The 17,314-nt window shown below is 47.3% G+C and overlaps 2 protein-coding genes across 2 annotated transcripts in view; one reads left to right on the top strand and one right to left on the bottom strand.

Moving 5' to 3' along the window:
* FANCM (FA complementation group M) overlaps positions 1-4,137 on the bottom strand; it is a 153,340-nt gene extending 149,203 nt beyond the window's left edge. The window contains exons 1-3 of the mRNA XM_040332374.1: positions 3,767-4,137; positions 3,030-3,327; positions 442-614 (exon numbers count right to left, since the gene is read on the bottom strand). Coding sequence (XP_040188308.1) covers positions 442-614; positions 3,030-3,327; positions 3,767-4,012 — 717 coding nt within the window. The 5' untranslated portion in view covers positions 4,013-4,137. The remainder of the gene's footprint in view (positions 1-441; positions 615-3,029; positions 3,328-3,766) is intronic.
* Positions 4,138-4,263: 126 nt separating this feature from the next.
* Positions 4,264-16,746, top strand: FKBP3 (FKBP prolyl isomerase 3). Its single transcript, XM_040332372.1, has 7 exons — positions 4,264-4,422; positions 6,296-6,397; positions 9,672-9,773; positions 12,494-12,629; positions 14,638-14,705; positions 14,898-14,995; positions 16,493-16,746. The coding sequence occupies exons 1-7, from the start codon at positions 4,309-4,311 to the stop codon at positions 16,545-16,547; spliced, it is 675 nt and encodes a 224-aa protein (XP_040188306.1). The 5' UTR covers positions 4,264-4,308; the 3' UTR covers positions 16,548-16,746.
* The last annotated feature ends 568 nt before the right edge of the window (positions 16,747-17,314 follow it).

Here is a 17,314-nt window from a genome sequence, read left to right as displayed (position 1 = left end):
AAAATAGTAAAAAAATAGTAAAAAATAAAAATTGTGTAAAAAAAATAAAAAAAAATAAATATACTGCCACTGTCACATGACATTAAAAAAAAAAGTATCAGTATTCAGTATCGGCGAGTACTTGAAAAAAGTATCGGTACTTGCACTCGGTCTCAAAAAAGTGGTATCGGGACAACCCTAATATTAATTGTTATAGGTTTTATAACAAATGAGGAAATGGGTCTTTTTTTTTTATACAATAATAAATATATTAAAAAAAAATATTGTAGATCCAATACCACCAGAAAAATATTATATAAATCTCATTTGCATAGAGCGTTGCATGACTGCGCAATGGTCAGTTGAAGTAGCACAGTTGTGAATGGCAAAAAACAGCCTGTTCATTCAGGAGGTAAAACCTTCCGGGAATCAAGTGGTTAAACCCAGCACCATCTGACTTACCTGGCAATAGGCATGATTGCCCAGCGCCTTGTGAGCTTCGTCTATGACAAGACACTTGATATCAGCAGCAGAGCAGGCACCTCGGGTGAGATCATTCACCATGATCTGTGGGGTCAGGAAAAAGAGCCGGTGTGCGTGCCACATGTCCTTGCGATTCTGCGCCTGAGTATTACCTGTAAACATTAAATGACACTTAAGAGACGTCACCTGGCGAAAACACATATACAGCAAAACCTTGGATTGCGAGCAGAATTCATTCCGGAAGCATGCTTGTAATCCAAAGCACTCTTATATCAAAGCAAATTTCCCTATAAGAAATAACAGAAACTCAAATGATTTGTTCCACAATCGATTATTCACATGCCCTATAAAAAGATTACAGCAATGTGATAAGTTGTGTAACCATAAAATAAATAAATATATATATCAGGGCTCGACAAATCCCGGGCGCCAGGTCGCCATGGCGACTAGAAATAGGGTCCTGGCGACTTGGCTTGGAAGGTGTGCCATCTGATGGTGAGCCGTTGGTATTACAAGTTATTACCACCAGATGTGTGAGCTGGCGCCATCTGGTGGTGGCCGTTGGTATTACAAGTTAAGCATTACAAGTTAAAGTGGAGTTCCACCCATTTTTTTTATGTTTGTCTGTGCTGCATGCTCTAATCTCATAGTGTTCAGAATGGACAATTTTTATTTAATTTGTTGCTTGTAAATACCTTTATTTTGTAGTCCTTCATTACTTCCTCCTCCTTATTTGCCTAGGCTATTTGCAAGGGTTTCTGGGATAGGCATCATGTTTCCCAGTAGTCCTTGCAAACCTGACTGAAACCTATTACATTGCTTGTGCACTGAGCATGTGCGAGATATGCAAAGCTGAAATCCAGGAAGTCATACAGTCTGGCTTCATGATGCCCACACTTAAGATGGCCACGGTCTATTTCTAGATTATTAACTATCTAAATGCTGTAACAACCTAACAAAACGGACCTTAGTTTACAGACTAACTTTACTAGAATACATTAAGCTTGTGTATTACAGGGGTATTTATATTTAAAAAGTGAAATTGTGGGTGGAACTCCCCTTTAAACAGCAATTCTAATGTATTTCTTTCACTATTTTCACTGCCATCTTCTTCCCTCTAATTAGAACCCCCAAACATTATATATATTTTTTATCCTAACACCCTAGAGAATAAAATGGCGATCGTTGCAATACTTTGTCACGCCGTATTTGCACAGCGGTCTTACAAGTGCACTTTTTTGGGAAAAAATTACACTTTTTTTAATTAAAAAATAAAACAGTAAAGTTATCACCATTTTTTTTTAATATCATGAAAGATAATGTTACGCCGAGTAAATTCATACCCAACATGTCACACTTTAAAATTGCGTCCGCTCGTGGAATGCCGACAAACTTTTACCCTTTAAAATCTTCATAGGCAACGTTTAAAAAATTCTACAGGTTGCATGTTTAGAGTTACAGAGGAGGTCTAGGGCTAGAATTATTGCTCTCACTCTACCAATCGCGGCGATACCTCACATGTGTGGTTTAAACATGCGGGCGCTGCTCACGTATGTGTTCGCTCCTGTGCGCAAGCTCGTCGGGACAGGGCGCGTTTTCTGGCTCCTAACTTTTTTAGCTGGCTCCTAGATTCCAAGCAAATTTGTCAACCCCTGATTATATATATATATATATATATATATATATATATATATATATATATATAAAAATATAAATATAATAGTTGGAGGATACTGGGCCAGAACAAGAACTGCAAAGTAAGTTCTTGCTAAGGCACCTTTCACACTGGGGCAGGGTCGGCAGTAAAGTGCCGGAATTTTTAGCGGAGCTTTACCACCAATTACGCTGCGCTGTTCGACCACTATCGCGGTGGTTTTAGCCCCTGCTAGCAGTCGAGAAAGGGTTAAAAACCGCCGCAAAGAGCCTCTGCAGAAGGGCATTGCCGGCGGTATAGCCGCGGTGTCCCATTGATTTCAATGGGCGGGAGCGGTATACACACTGCTCCAAAGATGCGGCTAGTGGGACTTTTTTTTACCATACACACTGGAGCGGTGCGCTAGCAGGAAGTCCTCGGGGCTTTCACACTGGAGACACGGCAGCGGCTGTTTAGAGTTGGTTTGCAGGCGCTATTTTTAGCGCAATAGTGCCTGCAAACCGCCCCAGTGTGAAAGGGGTCTGAGATTGTCAGCTCTTACCGTTCACCTCCGCCATCACACGAGTGAACGCTCCAACACTGAGCTGCTGGGTCAGGGGAGAGAAAGCGCATTGGGAAGGGGTTCAAAATCAGAAAGAGCTCCCCCTTGTGATGGTGGGAAAAACATTAAGACCCCTTTCACACTGGGGCATTTTTCAGGCGCTTTAGCGGTAAAAAAAAGCGCCTGAAAGAAGTTGCATCTGCAAAGCCGATTGCTTTGTTCGGGTCTCTGATCTAGTAATCCGGAAGCAATGTCATGACATCCCTTCTGGATTACTCTCATTCTAAAGGCGCCAGTTTTAAAAAAAAAAATTAAAATGTCCAAATGCCCCAGCAGCAGCATCACCCATGCTTGTAGCCATGGTGAGGGTACCTGTCATCACCACCATGTGCTCCTGAGGAATGCCCATGACCCTGAAGCAGGCTTCAATCTGCTGTGCCACCAGAGGCTTGGTGGGAGCCATGAAGACGATCTTCCCAGACGGGTACCAGCGGTAGAAGTTGTACATCACCACGGCGGCGATGAAGGTCTTGCCCAGGCCGGTGGGCAGACACACCAGGGTGTTGTTGAAGAGGGAGGTGTGCGCCATGGTCATCTGGTACTCCCGGACCGGGTAGTTGGTGGGATAAATCCAAACGCTGCCGGCTGACAGGTCAAAGCCCGGAATGTTCTGGATGTCAGGATGGTGATCGGTGCCCAGGGGGTCAGGGGCACCGGGAGGAAGATAGGGACCAGTGCCTGGGAGATGAGGACCACCAGGAAGATGGTGACTGGTGCCCAGGGGGTGAGGGGCACCGGGGGATGGGTGGTGACCAGTGCCCAGGGGGTGAGGGGCACCAGGGGAAGGGTGGTGACCAGTGCCCAGGGGGTGAGGGGCTCCGGGGGAAGGGTGGTGACCAGTGCCCAGGGGGTGAGGGGCTCCGGGGGAAAGGTGGTGACCAGTGCCCAGGGGGTGAGGGGCTCCGGGGGAAGGGTGGTGACCAGTGCCCAGGGGGGTGAGGGGCTCCGGGGGAAGGGTGGTGACCAGTGCCCAGGGGGTGAGGGGCACCGGGGGAAGGGTGGTGACCAGTGCCCAGGGGGTGAGGGGCACCAGGGGGAAGATGGGGTACAGTCTCCGTTAACGTTTTCTCAGCCTCGTACACGGCCACCAGCAGCACATCATCGTCATCTTCATCCTCACCCGGTTGGGGTGCTGCCTGCCAGGCTGGAGGAGGTGGTGGGTCCCTACTGGGGGCTTTCTGGGAGCACACCCCCTTCCTCTTCCTGGCAGTCTTGGCTTTAACCTTCTTAGGCGGGGGCTCAGGGGCCACACCGGACCCCCAAGCCTGGAACAGGGTCCTCTGCTTCCCATTCATCTCCCCTCCGCCATAGGAAAGTTCAGCGGTTTCAAATTCGGGCGCCCCCGCCGCACGTCACGGTCCAGGGAGTGACGTCACTACTCCTGACATGAGAGCGGAAGTTTGCGTCACGTGGGGATCTGTCTTGCGCCGCCATGTTAAGTGAGGGCACACCGTTATCTGCGCACGTCTCTTCGTGCCCTCACCTAACATGGCGGCGTTCAGCCGGATACCCACGTGACGCGGACTTCCGCTCCCCCATCCATTGAAAAAGTTTCTCTTGGGGGGCGGAGTCATAAGAAAAAGCACATGTCATGGCTGCTGCAAACGGGGAGCCGAGCCGAGAGTGGAGCGAGGAGCAACTTCATAATGACGATCTACCGAAGAAGGACGTGATCGTCTTCCTGCAGCAGCACTCATCGGAGTCGGTATGTTATAGAGGATTGATGGGCAGGCGGCGCATGTTCCTGGGAGGGGGGGAGAAGAACTTCCATCACAGCACAAGATCCCCCCATCCAGCACACCGCCCCTCCCCCATAGTCCCCCTCTATCCTTTTATCTGTATAAAGATTTCAACTTTGACAATCAGATATTCGGAGAATAGGATTGGCGGGTGTTTGCAGAATTGACAGTGGGAGGGGCTTAAAACGTGGGCCTACATAGGAGGGAAGGTGCGTGTCTGGTGTGTATAAAGTATGGAGTTAGGGGTGTTTCATGTACAAAGAGCGAGGGGCAATAGTTTATAATAGTGCACAGAAGGTGGGGGAGGGCTTTGCAGTGCACAGAAAGCGGGTCTTTGCAATGTACAGAAGGTGGGGGCGGGGCTTTGCAGTGTACAGAAGGGGGGTGTCGGTGCACAGAAGGTGGGGTTTAGGGGTGGGGCAATGCAGTATACAAAAGGCGGGGCTTTGCAGTGCACAGAAGGTGGGGTTTAGGGGTGGGGTTTTGCAGTACACAGAAGGCAGGGCTTTGCGATGTACAGAAGGTGGGTCTTGGGGCTTTGCAGCGCACAGAAGGTGGGGCTTTGCAGTGCACAGTAAGTGGGTCTTGAGAGGGCTCTGCAGTGTACAGTAGGTGGGGCTTTGCAGCACACAGTAGGTGGGGCTTGGGAGGTCTTTGCAGTGCACAGAAGGCGGGGGTTTGCAGTGCACAGTAAGTGGGTCTTGAGAGGGCTTTGCAGCGCACAGTAGGTGGGGCTTTGCAGCGCACAGTAGGTGGGGCTTTGCAGCGCACAGTAGGTGGGGCTTTGCAGCGCACAGTAGGTGGGGCTTGGGAGGTCTTTGCAGTGCACAGAAGGTGGGGGGGGGGGGCTTTGCAGAACACAAGGCAGGGCTTTGCAATCCACAGAAGGTGGGGCTTTGCAGTGCACATAAGGTGGGGCTTGGGGGCGGGGCTTTGCAGTGCACATAAGGTGGGTCTTGGGGGGCGGGGCTTTGCAGTGCACATAAGAAGGGGCTTTGCAGTGCACATAAGGCATGTTTTGGGGAGGAGGGAGGGCTTTGCCGTACACAGAAGGTTGGGCTTGGAGGCTGGTCTTGTGGGGAATTTCTCAGTGCACAGAAGTCGGGTCTGGGGCGGGGTTTTGCAGCGCACAGAAGGTGGTGGGTTTTGCAGCGCACAGGACATAGGCCCTTGGGGGGGGTGCAGTGCACAGAAGTCGGGTCTGGGGCAGGGTTTTGCAGTGCACAGAAGGCGGGTCTTGGGGGGGGGGGGGGGGTGTTGAAGCTCAGAGGCTGGGTCTGGGGGGATTTGCAGTGCGCAGAGGTCAGAAGTATATACAGCACACACCAGTCGTTCCCTCTTAAGGGCTCATTCAGCCGGGCGAATAAGCCCATCCTTTATCACTGTACTTTTTTTTGCTAAAGTTGGGTTATACCTGGGGGAAAAAAGTGAGGTAGCCGGTATAAAGCGATGTCACCTTCCTGCTGCAGCCCCTTTTGTCCTTGGCTAGCCAATACCAACCCTACTGAACAGTCAGAGCTCCACCCCTTTCTTCTAGTCAGCCCCCTTCAACCTCACATTCTTATTGGCCAAGGCAGCAGTCCATCATAACAGTGGGCCAATAGGAATCCGTGGGAGGAAGCAAGCCAGCACTGACACTAGTAGGGATCGGGGACACAAATGTACAAACAGCAGTAAAACCATACAGAGGATTCAGGTATTTGTTTTTTGGGGGTCCAAAAAATAAATGAGAAATCTTGCTTCTGAATCCAGGTTTTGTATATCTCACTTTGCTTGTGTTTTAGTAGCGGTTTTGTACCCTCCATATTACAGCCGGTCCATGTTTTCTCTCAATTCTAGTTCCTGGCAGAATACAAGTTGCTTGGAAATGTCAAAAATGTAGCAAAAACAGCCAAGAAGGATCATCTCATCACAGCCTATAACAAATTGTTTGAAACAAAGGTAGGTTTGGATTGTTGATGACACCGGATTCATTAAACTGTAATAACCAGTGGGCGTGTGTCTGAGACATTGGGCTTGGGGGGTGTGCGAATCGCTATGAGGGGAAAGGAGAAGACCTCCATTTCTGGCCTCAATAGAAGACCTTTATTCCAGATGTGTTGGCGGTGAGATAGAAATTCATAATTCCCACCGCCAACTAAGGAGTCTATCCTCTGTGACCCGAAAGTCTGGACCCCGACCATCATATACTGCATATAGCCACAAGTAGGTGGACACACCTCTATGCTGAGTTCATGTGTTATGATTGAAGGGTACTACAAGTTCTACATCATACTGTACAATCTTGGACAATACATGAAAAAAACAAACCAAGGGTGCGAGACCTAGTAAGGTTGTTGTAAACCTCAGACATGAAATCTGAGCAAAGCCTATCCCTCTATAGCAGTGGTCTCCAAACTGCGGCCCGGGGGCCACATGTGGCCCTTTGCTTGATTTTATCCGGCCCTTGGGGGTGCTTTTTTATTCATTGTCACCAATGATGGGGCAGAATTCCTCCCAATGATGGGGCAGAATTCCTCCCAATGACGCCAGTGATGGGGGTCCAATGACGCCAGTGATGGGGGTCCAATGACGCCAGTGATGGGGGTCCAATGACGCCAGTGATGGGGGTCCAATGACGCCAGTGATGGGGGTCCAATGACGCCAGTGATGGGGGTCCAATGACGCCAGTGATGGGGGTCCAATGACGCCAGTGATGGGGGTCCAATGACGCCAGTGATGGGGGTCCAATGACGCCAGTGATGGGGGTCCAATGACGCCAGTGATGGGGGTCCAATGACGCCAGTGATGGGGGATTTTGTACGTCTAATGGCCACAGTCCGGCCCCCTTAAAGTCTGGAGGACAGTAATCCGGCCCTTTGTTCAGAAAGTTGGGAGACTCCTGCTCTATAGTGTGTACTTGTCTCAAATAAGATCACCAAGTGTCACTTTTGTCTGCTTCTTCGTTCCTCCATCGGCATTGAATCACTTGTAACAAGTTTTCCTGACACACAGAGAAAATGGTGACAGGGGCCTCCTGCTGATAGACAGCCTCGGCTCTGTTCCTGGGTACTGTGTGAATTGTGTGTCCCTTCCCTCCAATCAGCTCTTGGAGCTCTACTTATTGAGCTCTGCAGAGAGTAACTTCAGCTCTCTGCCCTGAACTCGGACAAGCTTTAAAAATTCAGCACTCTAAACAAATGTAGAGAAGACTGCGGATAGACCGGTACAACTTGTGTAGGAGGTTTTGTCTCATCTGTGTATCGCCCAAGGCCAGTCACTTCATTGGGTATATGGAAGGGTTTACAACCACTTTAAAGTGGTAATCCGGGCTAAAACTAAAATCTCTGCATCTACAGACATCCACGATCTAACACTAACCTATCTAGCCCAGTAAAGAGGAAATCGGTATAAACAACTTCCCTGCAAGCGATTCGACCCGATCCCATGCTGAGCAGTTAGCCGTGGCTTCGCTGTGTAGGTGTGTGCAGAGGACACAGCCGACAACTGAAGCCCCATAGTCTATGGGTGACGTCACTTCCCATTCATTTCTCAGCCGTTGGCGCCTGCGTCCTCTGCAGAACTTCAGCCGCTGGAGATCGGATCGGCTTCAGAAAAGCTATGTATAGGGCAGTGATGGCGAACCTTGGCACCCCAGGCGTTTTGGAACTACATTTCCCATGATGCTCATGCACTCTGCAGTGTTGTTGAGCATCATGGGAAATGTAGTTCCAAAACATCTGGAGTGCCAAGGTTCTCCTCCATCACTGGTATATAGATTTCTTCTTTACAGGGCTGGATGGGTTGGTGTTATAGTGTGGGTGCCTATAGATAGGGATTTTAGCATGGACTCTCACCCACAATTTTTATTTTATTTTTTAAAGTCAGTCGCTACAAATACTTTAGCTGCTGACTTTTAATAAGGACACTTGCCTGTCCGCCCCCCGAGGCCAATCGCTCGATCCTGGCAGCTCCCGGCGCCGCCATCCTTACTGAGGGAAAACAGGCAGTGGAGCCTTGCGGCTTCACTGCCTGTTTCCTTCTGCGCATTCGCGAGTCTCGCGGCGCTTTTGTGATTGGACGGCTGCTTTCTGGGATACAGTTTCCAGAAGGCAGCGCGCCCCATTCCCCAGAAGTAAACGCGGGGAGGACAAGGAAGACCTGCCGCGGGGAGAACTAGGAAGAAGACCTACTGCGGTATGGGAAGAGGCAGATTAGGAACTTCCGCATAGCAACCGCTATTTCTGGTAAGTAATTTTTTTTTTTTTTTTTTTACATAGTAGGGGTGCGCATCCTTCACTGGTCTCAAGATTTGATTACAAATATCCTGTCCACAACGCGATTCTGCGATGCGTCACGATTACTGCGCAAGTGCACGTTGAAAGGTTATGCAAAGCATCCATTTTGTATTCTGTCGGCCATTTTAATATTCATGTATAGTTGGAGTATTTCTTTAGATCAGCATGTAGAAGACGATTTCTTTGGTTTCTTACAAGTAATGTATCAGAGTACAAAACTGTTTTCTTACACATTCTGTTATCTATAACCGAAGGACAACGGCTGCTTGTTCTAAATTCGTTTTCACTGCCTTATGAAAAATTGTATGTGCTGCGCATGCTTTATTTAACCATATCTTGTCTGAATATAATTTAATATAAAAGATGCAAGAGCGCAAATCAATGCGGCCATTTTCTTAGAGCATATCATCGTGTAAGAGTGTTCTTAAGGTTTTGGCTCCAGATATATCGGAGATTGCATTATACATAGATCGGGGGTCTGGAGAGGTTAACAGGACCCTACCCTAGACCAGTGATGGCGAACCTTGGCACCCCAGATGTTTTGGAACTACATTTCCCATGATGCTCATGCCCTCTGCAGTGTAGTTGAGCATTATGGTAAATGTAGTTCTGAGACAACTGGAGTGCCAAGGTTCACCATCACTGGCCTAGACACAGGATTAACCCTTACAGCACTGGTTAAACTCCCCAACCCCCCCCCCCCCCCCCCCCCTTCCTGTCGGACCATTATAAATCCATTGAATAGCATGCAGTTGATTTTTAGGATCCGTTTGTTTTATATTTCCTTCCTCTGAGATGATTGCAATGACCTATGTAAGAATTGCCTGCTAGCATGCGTGGTCTGAAACATCAATACTCTCTGACCGATGGCATGCATTACACTCCAGACTTCTTCCATCTATGTACATCTGTTTAATTTGTGTGCCATCTTCTTCCAGCGTTTCAAGGGAACAGAGGGAGTTGAAGGTATGGGAAGACTAGTGAAAGATATGAAAGTCGAAGATAAGCCTGAAGCCAAGATAGAAGAGGTGGTCGATGAGGTAGGTTGTTTGGGATCTGAACTCTTTTCCCGAGCCCCCCCTCCCATGTAGAAATATTGCCTGTCTATATTACTGTAATGTCTTAACTTTGTTCTGTTCTGCTGTGTCTTGGTCTACTTGATGCCCCTGGTTCTCTGTAGAGCAGTGCTGTCCAAATTGTGGCTGGATGTGGCCCTTTGCTTGCCTTTTATTTGGCCCTTGAGGCATTATTCCTGTCACGGTACACCAACAATGGCACACTATTCCTTCTAGTGACACCAACTATTTCTCCCGCTTATACCAAAGATAGTCATTGTTTACTCCCAATGGCTACAGTCCCAATCCCCCTAAAGCAGGGGTCTTCAATCTACAGACCTCCAGTTGTTCAGGAACTACAATTCCCATCATGCCTAGTAGGGTTGTCCCAATACCACTTTTTTAGGACCGAGTACAAGTACCGATACTTTTTTTTCAAGTAGTCGCCGATACCGAATACCGATACTTTTTTTTAAATGTGTCCCCATATGCAGCCATGTCCCCCCCATATGCAGCCATGTCCCCCACATATGCAGCCATGTCCCTCACATATGCAGCAATGTCCCTCTAGCCATGTCCCTCACATATGCAGCAATGTCCCTCTAGCCATGTCCCTCGATGCGGCGGCGCGATGCGGCGGCAGCGGCGGGGGGGGGGAAAGTATTCTATTTAGGTATCGGGGGTATTTGCGCGAGTACGAGTACTCCCGCAAATACTCGGTATCGGTCCCGATACCGATACTGGTATCGGTATCTGGACAACCCTAATGCCTAGTCATGTCTGTGCATGTCAGAGTTTTACAATGCCTCATGGGATGTGTAGTTCCACCACAGCTGGAGGGCCGTAGTTTGAAGATCCCTGCCCTAAAGTATGAAGGCCAGTAAGCTGGCCCTTTGTTTAGAAAGTTTGGAGACCCTGCTGTAGAAGGAAACCATTTTCTTTCCCTGTATACAGATTATTCAATATCAGACATCGTTTCCCAAAACATCTTACATTCTATACACTTCCTGCTACTCTAGTGCCTGAAATGTGAGGCTGTCTGAGCTTTTTGTTTTTTGAAGCTTTAGTTGGAATGATCACTTTGTCCTTTTCCCCAATCAACTTGTTTTTCCTATTGTTGTGCTCCCTAGTTCTTGGGCCCTGTACTCACGATCCGAAAATCGTACGAAAAATGCCGCTTTCGAAATGATCGTACGATAATCTGATCGTTAGTAGAGCTTCCAAGAGCCGATCAGGACAGTTCATCTTATTTTTTTATTTTTTTTTTAATTCTATCGGGCATGCACGGAAATCTTTTTTCCGTACTATTTTCGTTTAATCAGTACAGCTGTCGTTCGAAAATGCAGTACAACACATGATATCACTTTCGATTTTTTTTTATTCTGCCGTACGAGAATTTTCGTGACTTTAGTCAACTCAGATTCGACGTGAGATTAGCCTACAAAAAAACAGACGATCATTCGTCCGTTAATCGGATCGTGTGTACCGGGCATTAGTGATTGTAAAGTTTGTTTTTCCACACAAAAAACAAACATGTTATACTTGCCTGCTCTGTTGCAGTGGATTTGCACAGAGCAGACCTGATCCTCCTCTTCTACAGTCCCTCTTCCCTGCTCCTGCCCCCCCTCGAGTGTCCCCACAGCAAGCGGCTTGCTATGGGGGTCACCTGAGCCGAGTCACAGCTGTCTGTGTCCGTTCAAATAGGGAGCCCCAGTTAGGCCTAGCCCCCTCTCTCCTGATTGGCTAAGTGACTTTGACAGCCGTGGGAGCCAATGGCACAACTGCTGTCTCAGCCAATCGGGATGGAGAGTTCCAGACAGCCGAGTCACTCATGGACATTGCTGGGCATAGATGGGGCTCAGGTAAGTATTGGGGGGTGGCTGGAGAGGCTGCTGCACACAGAAGGCTTTTTAGCTTGGTGCATAGAATGCATTAAGATGAGGAAAAAAAACTTCTGATTTTACAACCACTTTAAAATGGTTGTAAACCCTTGAGACCACTTTAACCTACAATGTAAGCCTAGATTGAGGCTTACCTGTAGGTGCAACAAATATCTCCTTAACCTACACGGTTTAGGAGATATTTGCAAAAGAAAGGCACTGATGTCTTTAGCGCATGCGTCGTAGACAACGGCGTGCAGGCGCACCGCTTCTAACGGCGATCATGCTGTTAGTGGCGGCATGCGCCGGAGTGATGTAATTTCGGCTCCGGCCAGTCACAGCGCCGGAGCTGCGATATGTGAAGTTACTCGTGGAGCGATGGCGTCGACAGAGAAGGGCAACGAGCACCGCTGCGGGGGCTTCGATCTCAGGTAAGTACTTCATAATGAGCCAGTATGCTATGTATACTAGTTCATTATGCCTTTGCCTTGCAGGGTGTTTGGGGGGGGGGGGGGTTACTTCCTCTTTAAGAGCTGCCATGGTGTCACCACCTACCATGATGCAGTACTCATGTCCAGCATCCAGTTGCCAGCCTCAGTGTCGCATGCAGGGGAGATGACCGCATTAACCCTGTGTAGGCTCCGACACAGAGCTTACACAGGAATAAATGGGCAGTATGTTCTTTTACAGTTTAATTGTAGCAGATTTTGAATATATACATTTTTTGCTTGTTCATTTATGTCTTTCCAGGCATGCATATTATCACATTTGCTTCCTGATAATCACCTCTATTCAGATAATACTTTAGAGTTTGTTATTCATTAGGGTCCCCCCAAGTACACGAAGTCCACTCTGAAGAAGGGAGACAAGACCAACTTCCCAAAGAAAGGAGACACTGTGCATTGTTGGTACACTGGGAGCTTGGCAGATGGAACCGTGTTTGACAGCAATATACCAGCAAGTAAGAAGCACTCTATGATTAAAGTGTCATTTTGAAGGCATGCATTTATTATTTTTAGGGCCAGTTGGCACCACATGCAGTCCAGTTATTTTTTTGCATCAGGAACGCATGGAAAGTGGGTTATAGTTTTCAATGGCAAAGTTCACACCAGTGCTTGCATTTCCAGTGTGTTTCAGGGGAAAAAAGTAAAACTTGCTGCATTTTTCCTGTTCTGGAATGCTGTAAAACGCATCAAATGCACTGGAGCGCACGTCATTTGAGGTTAAGGGGGAATAAGGGATATGCACTGGAACGCATCAAAAAATGCGCATGCAGAAAAGCATCTGAAATGCATTGGGACTACGTTTCTATGGTGTGAACTGGCCCTTATTGCTCTTCTGTAATTGTGGCTTTTCGGGGACTAGTTGTGTTTAATCCCCAGCTTTGGTTTCAGAGTAGCGTGAGGACCAAATTGATGAGGTTTCTCCTTTCATGTCTGTTAGTATGCATGAAATACAACAATAAATTGTTAGGTTTCACTCCGCTGAATCGTTCCTTGCCCTATGCCAGGAAATGCCCAAATGAATCTACTTATCTTTGTGCCTACGCAGTCCCCAGATGCCTTGACTTCAACCTGGACAGCTTACCTCCCCAACACATAGACCCCAATACAAGTGCCTAAGTGGTCCCATCTTGGGCTAGTGCAGTGTTTCTCAATTCCAGTCCTCAGGCCCCCCCAACAGGTCAGGTTTTCAGGATTTCCCTCAGATGAAAAGGCTGTGGTGATTACTAAGGCAGTGAAACTGATCAAATCACCTGTGCAAAATAATGGAAATCCTGAAAACCTGACCTGTTGGGGGGGCCTGAGGACTGGAATTGAGAAACACTGGGCTAGTGGAAGACAGAATTGGAAGGTTAATAGATGTGTATACATGTCCTTGTATAGTGTTTAAAGTGGACCTTCAGTCTTAATAGATTTAAAAAAAAAATCTTTTGCCCTTTTAACTTTGGATAGTAAAAAATGATTTTCTGCCAGTAAATTCCTTATACAGCCCACTTCCTGTTTCTTGCCATTGGCTTAGGCTTATAACATCATGCATAATGAGAGAGAGACTGTGCCTAGCTAGTACTGAATTCAAACACATTCAACATAAATAAGTGCACTCACATGGTTTAGTGCCTGGCACGCGGTGTGATCAGTAGGCGAGTGGTTTCAGCCCCCGCTATTCTTCTTTTTTTTTTTTTTTTATGAAAATACCCCCCTCGGCCTATACTCAAGTCGGTGTACCTGAAATTTAGAGGCTGTGGGCGTCCATTGTTTAAAAGTCGCAGTCTCCTATTGGTCCCTTCCGTGATGGGTGTTTCTCAGCAGACAGTTCCGCCTATCAAGGACGTTCTCTCGGACTCTGTTTCCCAGCAGACGCTGTGTTCAATGTTCTGCCAATCGCGGACGTCTTTTCATCCTCGGACAAGAGGACATCCATGATTGACGGAACACTGAACACAGCGTCTGCTGGGAAACTGAGTCCAAGGATGAGACCGTCCGTGATAGGCGGAACGGTCTGCTGAGAAACGCCTATTACGGAAGTGACCAGTAGGAGACCGCGACTTTTAAACAATGAATGGACGCCCGCAGCCTGTCAATTTCAGGTACACTGACTCGGGCACAGTGAGGTTGCAATGGGCACAGTGAGGTGTGCAAATGGGCATTGTTGACCCTCTTTTCAGCTTACAGTAGCTGCTGCATTCTCACCCTAGGCTTATACTCGAGTCAATGCGTTTTCCCAGTTTTTTGTGGTAAAATTAGGTACCTCGGCTTATACTCGAGTATATACGGTAATTGCTTTTGAGGTGCAAGTTGCTTTAAAAAAAAAAATCTGTGACCTGCTGAATACTTTGTACTAGAATTGTTCTCTTGGCTAACCTGGAATGCTGGGACTTCTAGTTCCATGCCATTTGCATAGCCTTGGATCTTCTAAGCCTGGTGGTACACCCAATTAACTGATTTTTATATTTTTTTGTTTGTCAGGTGCAAAGAAGAAGAGGGGTATGAAGCCATTTATCTTTAAAGTCGGTCTTGGCAGAGTCATTAGAGGTGTAAGTGAAGAAACACAGCCTGTATGTTACATGGAGCTAAATGGATATGAATGTCATGTGGTGGCCTTTTAATTACAACGAACCTATGTCTGTACAGAATATATTTGTATGAGGCCTAGAACACTGTTGGCAGTCTGTACAGGCTGGGTGAAAGAATATGTAAAAAATGTTCATTTTATTTTTTTGTTACAGTGGGATGAAGCTCTTCTCACCATGAGCAAAGGTGAAACGGCTAAACTAGAAATCGAGTCTGAATGGGCCTATGGCAGGAGGGGTCAACCTGACTCAAAGTATCCTTTTTTATTGGTTTTCTTTTAAGCTGTTCCCTAACTTTTTTTTAAAGTCATGACACCCAAAAGCACCATACTCGTACTTTAGACAGTATTCTGCAGCCCCCACCCCCTGATTAAAAAAGGTGCTTCTGTAGGCAGGGCTGGATTCCTCAAGGCCACAGAGGCCAGGCGGCAGTGGGTGGCGCGCTTCCGTCCTCTGGTGCTCGGATGTCAGAGCTGGGTCTGTGTGTGCAAGGTCCCACCCTCCCTGGACCAGCTTGTGTGATAGGTGGAACACTGATTCAATCAATTAACACATGAGCTGTTCTGGGGGGGGGGGGGTGGGACCTTGCACACAGACCCAGATCTGTGACATCCGAGCGCCGGAGGATAGGGAAGGGAGCGCTGCGTGTTATCCATCCAGGAAATGGTGAGGCTGCAATCAGTGGGCAGTTATTTTCAGTGTTCTTGTGTGGAAATATGTTTTAATTGATCTATTGTAGCAGTCATCGATAAAGGACAAGAATGTGTGGGGGTGGCATTGAAGGACCCGGCCTTGGGGTGGCAAAGGGAGAAAATCCAGGCCTGCCTGTAGGTGAGTGAGATTTGGGTTCTGGTACCTTCTTACCAGGGTCCAATGAGAAGGACCAGTGGAGTCGGCCTTGGCTAGGGGTGAGTTGCAGGTAGGGATCTCTTTCTTTTCTGTCTCTCTTTCTGTCTCTCTTTCTGTCTCTCTTTCTGTCTCTCTTTCTGTCTCTCTTTCTGTCTCTCTTTCTGTCTCTCTTTCTCTCTTTCTGTCTTTCTCTCTTTCTGTCTTTCTCTCTTTCTTTCCCTTTCTCCTCTCCCATTCTGGAAGAATGGTCAAACATTCCCATAGACACGCAGGAACAAAGATTGTCTCTGGACAGCCGCACTCTGAACAAATTGTAGCCTTTTATTAAAAGAAAGACCGCACTACAAATCACAACAAAATAAAACCTGACTGCTGATGCACTAGTTTCAGTGCGAAACACGTCAGATTTTATTTTGCTGTGATTTGTAGTGCTGTCTTTCTTTTAATAAAAGGCTACAATTTGTTCAGAGTGCGGCTGTCCAGAGACAATCTTTGTTCCTGCTTTGCGAAGTGCATTGCCTGCACCTGAGTTGTCTGCAGCAGAGGATATTCATCTGGGTTCCCACCTGGAGCAGCTACTCCATAGACACTCCTAAACCTTGTGGACGGCCTTCCCAGGCGAGTTGAAGCTGGTATAGCTGCAAAGGGTGAGCAACTCAATATTGAACCCTACGGACTAAGACCGGGATGCCATTAAAGTTCATGTAAAAGCAGGTGTCCCAATACTTTTGATAATATAGTGTATACAGGTGCAAATATTTATGTAATTATGAGGATGGTGAAGATCTCAGACCAACACTGACATCTTTGTTGGTCAGTCTTTGCTTCCCTTTCAGGCTGTACTGGTCCATTTTCTAAACTGGCTACGGAGCTACTATGGTTTCCTTAACTACGTTCCTCAGAATCCCACCCAACGCCAAGCTGTTTTTTGAAGTGGAACTGGTTGACATCAATTGAAATATAAGAGCTGTGATCTCCAACTACCAGAATGTGGCGGATTAATGCTTTGTTTACACCTCTGCTGCCAACTACCATGTAAATAAACTGGACACGTTGATCTTTTGGTTGTTTCTTTTATTAATCATTTCAAGTCTCTGGAAGATTTGCACGGTCGTGCGACGCTGTACACAAATAAAATTTGTCCTTTTCCCACAAATGGAGTTTTGGTGGTATTTGATCACTTCTGCAGTTTTATTTGCGCTATAAACTGACAATTTTGAAGGGGGGGGGGGGGATTCACTTTCTGCTATACAACTTTCCCAATATAAATAAATAAAATGTCTTCATTAATTTAGGCCAGGGGTCTCAAACTCAAATTACCTGAGGGCCACAAGACACGTTTCCATATCCCATGGGGGGCCGCATGCAAACTTTCAAACTTCAAAAACAGTACTGGTGTACATCAGGGTACACGGGTACCCTGATGTACAGAGCCCGGTACATGGGGCACATGGGAGCACATCAGGGCACATGGGAGCACATCAGGGCACAGGTCAGCATTTACTTGTTGTTTTCTTCAAAGGCAGAGTAGCGCAGGAAGCGTCTGTCATAAGTTCACTTGTCTCTCATGTCACGCTGCTACTCCCTGTCAGCCCCCCCCCCCTCTTCTCGTCCATCTCAGATGATGTCACAAGAAAATGGGGATGGACGAACAGAGAGGAGGGGATGCCGGGGAGTAGCAGTGTGACATGAGAGACAAGTGAACTTATGACAGACGCTTTCTG

Source organism: Rana temporaria, chromosome 13, assembly GCF_905171775.1.
Source record: "Rana temporaria chromosome 13, aRanTem1.1, whole genome shotgun sequence".
Taxonomy (NCBI): Eukaryota; Metazoa; Chordata; class Amphibia; order Anura; family Ranidae; genus Rana; species Rana temporaria.
Note: the sequence above shows the minus strand (reverse complement) of the source record. Positions and strands in the feature narration are given on the sequence as shown.

Coding starts and splice junctions, on each gene's coding strand:
- FKBP3 (XM_040332372.1), top strand. CDS start 4,309: ATGGCTGCTGCAAACGGGGAGCCGAGCCGAGAGTGGAGCGAGGAGCAA. Junction 4,423..6,295: donor AGCAGCACTCATCGGAGTCG/GTATGTTATAGA, acceptor TCTCAATTCTAG/TTCCTGGCAGAATACAAGTT. Junction 14,996..16,492: donor AGGGGTCAACCTGACTCAAA/GTATCCTTTTTT, acceptor TACGTTCCTCAG/AATCCCACCCAACGCCAAGC.